The sequence below is a fragment of the Uloborus diversus genome, unplaced genomic scaffold, assembly GCF_026930045.1.
Source record: "Uloborus diversus isolate 005 unplaced genomic scaffold, Udiv.v.3.1 scaffold_13, whole genome shotgun sequence".
In the NCBI taxonomy this organism is placed as follows: domain Eukaryota; kingdom Metazoa; phylum Arthropoda; class Arachnida; order Araneae; family Uloboridae; genus Uloborus; species Uloborus diversus.
In genome coordinates this window covers 5,141,445-5,147,444 of record NW_026557987.1, presented here as the reverse complement: position 1 = coordinate 5,147,444, position 6,000 = coordinate 5,141,445, and the positions used below count along the sequence as shown (strand labels likewise).

Genomic DNA, 6,000 nt, shown 5'->3' with positions numbered 1-6,000 from the left:
AAGAAAATTTCAGTAATTTGCACCTAACTCATGCTTTTGCAAATTTTTAATCTGATACTCTTCCTAGACCTAGAAACACTTCTTTGAGCCACTTTTTTCTATTCTAAAATTTAAACTTGATTCGAAAGATCTGTAGTTGCAACACAAACTAGCAAAGAATCATACAATTTTGATGCAATACACTACATTTTATAATCAAGGGTCCACTGTATATGGTTTAGGGCCCTTTGAGACCTGCTACATGTTGCTGTGCTTGAGTCCCCAGTGGAGCTGATATTTTGTTTGACTCGGGTTGCACTTTCTGAAGAAGAAAGGCACCCTTTACGAGGAGAAACCCCTCGGCTCCCCTCATGTGCCAGTCCATCAGCAACTTCATTTCCATAAACATTTACATGTGACGGTATCCACTGAAAAGTAATTTTAGGACGTCTGTAAAAGTAATGTCTGTCTACCTGTTACTATCAGAAAGATTTTCATAACATACAGCACTAGACAAATGTATATAAAAACAGCACATTTAAGATCCGTTACAAAATGACATCACTATTCACAGAATACAGCAAATTTCTCATTAAAGAAAGTTGAAGAATTTACAAAATACAGCAAGAGAAACAAATTGAAAAGAAAAGAGTATTAACAGAACAAATGTATTTTCCAATAAAATAAATACACATGTATTCAGGAAGAATTGCTTTTTATAATCAATGACATTTTAGTAAATTAAGGTAGCACAAGTAAAGATTATGTATTAAAACAAGGATAAAATAATTACTAATGTACACACAATTGTTCATACTATATAATTCACATTTCAAAACTATTTCCCCCAGAAATATTCCAATTAAAAAATTTGTTTAATTAAGCTGCGATGTCTATAAAGTAACACACACAGGTAGGTTACAGGATTTTAAATTTCTCCTTATTAAAACACATAATTAAACAATAATATTATCGAGACAATTCATACGGATTGACTTCCATTAAAATGCAGATACTACTAAATATTTCACTTTTTACACATATTAATTTCGTTTGAGATGTTAATAAGAGCAATTAAAATCACTTTCATCGAATAACTTTAAATTCTGGTTCATTCTTGAATTGCAAATATCAATTTCTTACTTCAGTCATTACATCGGAATGACGGGTCATAATCAAGAAAAAACACACACTTGGTTTCGTAATTTGTTCAATCAGGTTTTTTGTATCTCTCACTATGAGATAACACAAACCCTTTAAAATAAAAACACTCCATTCTCTTCTCTTGAAATTGTTTTATTTGATGATACCAGTTGTACTTGTGTTGCAGAACTTTGACTTCAGTTGATTCTTCTGCTAAGGCAGTTTTCAGCAATATGTACCTAACTACTGTTTCCGCAAATTTTCAATCTGATCCTCTTACTAGAGTAAAAATCAACTCTTGGAGCTACTTGTCTCTATACTTGAAAGACCTGCAGTTTATAAAATATACCAACAGAAATTAGATAGAAAAGAATAGCAACATAACATAGGTGTTAGGGAATTCAATAAACAATATAAATATCATTCAGTGAAACCTGATTATCTTAACATACAACATTTTCCAAAAATAAATAAAAGCAACACAGAAATATAAACTAGAAACACAGAGCATATAATTTTGAAGCAATACATTACATGACAATCCAAGGTCCAAGTGCCACAGTTTAGGGCACCGAAGAATGCTGTTTTTTGATCCAGACCAGGAGCCGAGCACCCCCAGAGGTATTGCAGCGATATACGAATGGATGGTAACAAGAGAAAATACCTCGATCCATGGATGAGAAAACACTGAAAAAAACAAGCAGAGGAAATGGCAACTAAAATGAAACCAAATCCCCCTGCTGTGTTTCATTCAGTTTGGAGAGGACACAAAAAACGTACTTCAGGAACCTGGAGAGGAAAAAAAGCATTCAATATAAATCAAAATTTATAATCAAGAAAAAAAAAAAACACACACATGGTTTTTTAATTTGTTCAATCAGGTTTTTTGTATCTCTCACTATCAGAAAACAAACCTTGTTTTATTTATTTCACTATACCAGTTGCATTTATGTTGCAGAACTTTGGTTTCAGTTTTCATTATTCTTTCGCTTAAGAAATTGAATAGAAAAGAGCATTAACAGAGCAACAGTACATTTCAATACAATAAATACACGTAATTTCAGCAAGACTTGCTTTTTATAATCAATGACATTTTAGTAAATTAATATAGCATAAGTAATTACTAATGTACTACACATAAGATAAACTAATTACTAATGTACTACACATAATTGTTCAACGTTCATACTACATAATTCACATTTCAAAATTATTTCCCACAGAAATATTCCAATTAAGAAAATTTATCATTAAGCTGTAATGTCTATAAAGTAGCACACACAGAGGCTACAGGATCTTAAATTTCTCTTCATTGAAACACATAATTAAACAATAATTGAGACAATTCATATAAATTGGCTTCTATTTAAATGCAGATACTAAATAGTTCACTTTTTCTACACATATTAAATTTGTTTGAGATGTTAATGCAAGTAATTAAAATAACTTACTTCGAATTACTTTACATTTTGATTCTTTCTTGAATTGCCAATAGCAATTTCTTACTTCTGTCGTTCGGGCAGGAACGGTACCTGGAAATAAAGAATATTTTAACAAAACAAATTCCAGAAATTGGTTCCTCACCTAAATCAAGTCAGCAAAGAGAACAATGAAGTTTCTTTTTTCTGATATCATAAAAGGCATAATAAAAGATAAGTAATTAATGCATTAAAACAAAAGAAGGTACCTTGCCGCTACCCACATATTGCACGTTGGACAAAACAAAGGTGTTTTGCAATTCAGTAAATAATATAATTATTCAGTAAAAATTTGGATTCCTGAACAAAAAATATACTTCACCTATAAATAAAAGCAACATAAACTAGCATAGAAACATAATTTTGAAGCAATACATTGCATTATATAATCAAGGGTTCACAGTACATATTTTAGGGCCCTTTGAGACCTGCCACATGTTGCTGTGCTTGACTGTGTGCGCTTCGTAGTAAGGCTAGTACCATTTGATCTTCCCAGCTGATTGCCATAAGTAAAGCAAAAACAGGGTGGGTTGCTTTTTACCCATGTGCAGGAGCCCGTCTCTAAGCGGAGCTGATATTTTGCTTGACTCTGGTTGCAATTTCTGAAGAAGAAAGGCACCCTTTACGAGGAGAAACCCCTCGGCTCCCCTCATGTGCCAGTCTGTTAGCAACTTCATTTCCATAAACATTTACATGTGACTAACCACGGAAAAGTTTTTTTAGGACGTCTGTAAAAGTAACGTCTGTCTACCTGTTACTATCAGAAAACAAATCCCCCCCCTTTCTAAAATTTATCCTTTTCACTTCCGGTTGTTTTATTTATTTCACTTTTCCAGTTGCTTTACTCTCTGTATTACATTATTCTTTTGCTAAAGCAATTTTCTGAGACTTGATTTTCATAACAAACAGCACTAGCCAAATGTACATAAAAGAGCACATCCAAGGTACAAGATTAGTTACAAAATGACATCACTATTCACAGAATGCAGCAAATTTCTCATTAAAGAAGGTTGAATAATTTATAAAATACAGCAAGAGAAACAAATTGAATAGAAAATATTATTAACAGATCAAAGGTATTTTTCAATAAAATATATACACATATGTTCAGGAAGACTTGCTTTTTATAGCCAACGACATTTTAGTAAATTAAGGTAGCATAAGTAAAGGATTATGATTAAAACAAGGATAAAATAATTAATAACGTACACACGATTGTTCATACTACATAACTCACATTCCAAAATTATTTCTCCCCCCCCCCCAAATATTCCAATTAAAAAAATTTGTTTAATTAGCTACAATGTCTATAAAGTAACACACACGCCTAGGTTACAGGATTTTAAATTTCTCCTTATTAAAACACATAATTAAAACAATAATATCGAGACAATTCATATGGATTGGCTGCCATTAAAATGCAGATACTACTAAATCTTACACTTTTTCTACACATATTAATTTCGTTTGAGATGCTAATGAGAGGAATTAAAATAACTTACTTCGTATCACTTTCGTTTAAATTTTGATTCTTTCTTTTGAATTGCAATTCTTACTTCACAGTATTCGTTACATCGGGATGAGGATAACCTGGAAATAAAGAATATTTTAACAATACAAATTTCAGAAATTGATTTCTCACCCAAATCAAGTCAGCAAAGAAAGTGTTGAAGCTTTTTATTCTGAAATCAAAAAATGCATAATTAAAGATAAGCAATTAATGCGTTAAAACAAAAGAACATACCTGACCATTACCCACGTTGCACGTTGGACGCTGGACGATCCCATTCTTGAGCGGCAAATAGGGGGTATAGGAATAAGATGACATCACCGGCCGGCAGCATAAGAAATGTTTATATTTTTCGAGTCCGGGCAGCCGGCAGCGGAGTCACTTCGTTTTTTGTGCACTCTTTCATGTTTCATATTTGTTGTTTTATAGTGCTGAAAAAGTTTTGCGTTTTGTAGTAAAATCAAATTCTATGCTATCAATATGGTTTCCCTAGCAGTTGTGTTCTCGGTCAATTTTTATCTCATCAGATTTAAACGCGAAGATAACTACGAGAAGTTGAGAGGTTGTTATTGAGTTTTGCTTGATTATTGAAAAGTCTATGCACAAGAAAATAACTTATTTCAACCCGTAGACCGAGTCCAACTTAGTTTGAGAAAAATGGAAACTGCAGACTATAGTTCTTTGCCGAAAAACATTTTTTTGGATGTTTATGAGCCTGCTGAAGACACATTCATAATGATTGACGCTTTAGAAAAAGATTTAGATTTCATAAATAAACTAAGGTTTTGTACTTTGCATATTTTACAATGTACGTATTTTTGAAAACTGTGCGGTAATCATTAACTTTATGTTGAAATGCTCACCAGGTCTTAATTTGCATGGGAGCTCAGCTTCTGCATTTCTTTTCAATTCAATGAGAATTTCGACATATTAGACGAAATAAGACTATTTACTTAAGAAAATCAGTTGTGAAGACTATTGGGCTGCTACACATCCCTTTTTATTAGAAATTAAGCCCTGACTTCTCATATTTGAAAGTAACAACTGTGCTCATTGCTGTTCATTGTATTTTTATTTGCTTGTCAACCCCAGCTGCCAATGATTTTAAAATTTTCACTTACACTTTTATAGCAATGAATATTTTTTCTGGAAAAATTGTAATGAATTTCCCTTTAGACAGCATCATACTTGAAATCAGTTTTTTTTTGTAAGCCTGGGCTTTCTTTGGATGCTTATCTTAGATCACTCTATTCCCAGACTTGAACTTTGCTCTCCCCCTCGCAGCTAACAAACCATAATTTATGCAAAAGTGCTTAACCTGAATGCAGAATTTGGGAATTACTTTTTTACTGAGCAGAATGTTTCATTTACCTTAATGTGCAAATTTATTAAGATACATTCCAAATGTTATTGACCATGTTCTTGAGGTTAACTGATCTATCTATACTGGCATATGCCTTGAGCAGATAAATGGCAGTATTTTCAAAAATGAGTTTTTTAGATGTATTCAAAGAAAGTTTTTTTTTTCTCTTCATACAAAAACCAGCATGGTCTTGGAATGTGATTTTTTTTTCTGTTTAATTTTAGCTGAAAAAAAGAATAAGTAAGTTACTGTAATGAAACTTTTGTAAAACAGATGGGGAAAAAATTAAAAACAAAAATTTGTTAATCTTGTTGTTTTAATCCCAGGATAGTATAATTGAATAATCTAAAAATGTTAAATCTATGAGAACCAAAAACCTAGATCTCAGGCCCGGATCTATACATTTTGCACCTCCCTACGAAAAATCAGCTAGGCCCGTAACTATCCATAGGATTACATTACCCTTCCGTTCCCCCTCCTCCACTATATGTTTGTGTTGCATTTGTTATGTCAAATTAAGACATTTC

General features: G+C 32.3%; 1 protein-coding gene across 2 annotated transcripts in view; it reads left to right on the top strand.

Annotated features, from left to right (window-relative positions):
- Window positions 1-4,501: 4,501 nt before the first annotated feature.
- The window catches only part of LOC129232597 (methyltransferase N6AMT1-like), a 32,244-nt gene continuing 30,745 nt past the window's right edge, over window positions 4,502-6,000 (top strand). Inside the window, exon 1 of one of the 2 annotated variants that reach the window (XM_054866730.1) lies at window positions 4,502-4,892. In XM_054866730.1, coding sequence (XP_054722705.1) covers window positions 4,768-4,892 — 125 coding nt within the window. In that variant the 5' untranslated portion in view covers window positions 4,502-4,767. Of the gene's footprint in view, window positions 4,919-6,000 lie in introns of both variants that reach the window. The other variant, XM_054866731.1, reaches the window with a different exon arrangement.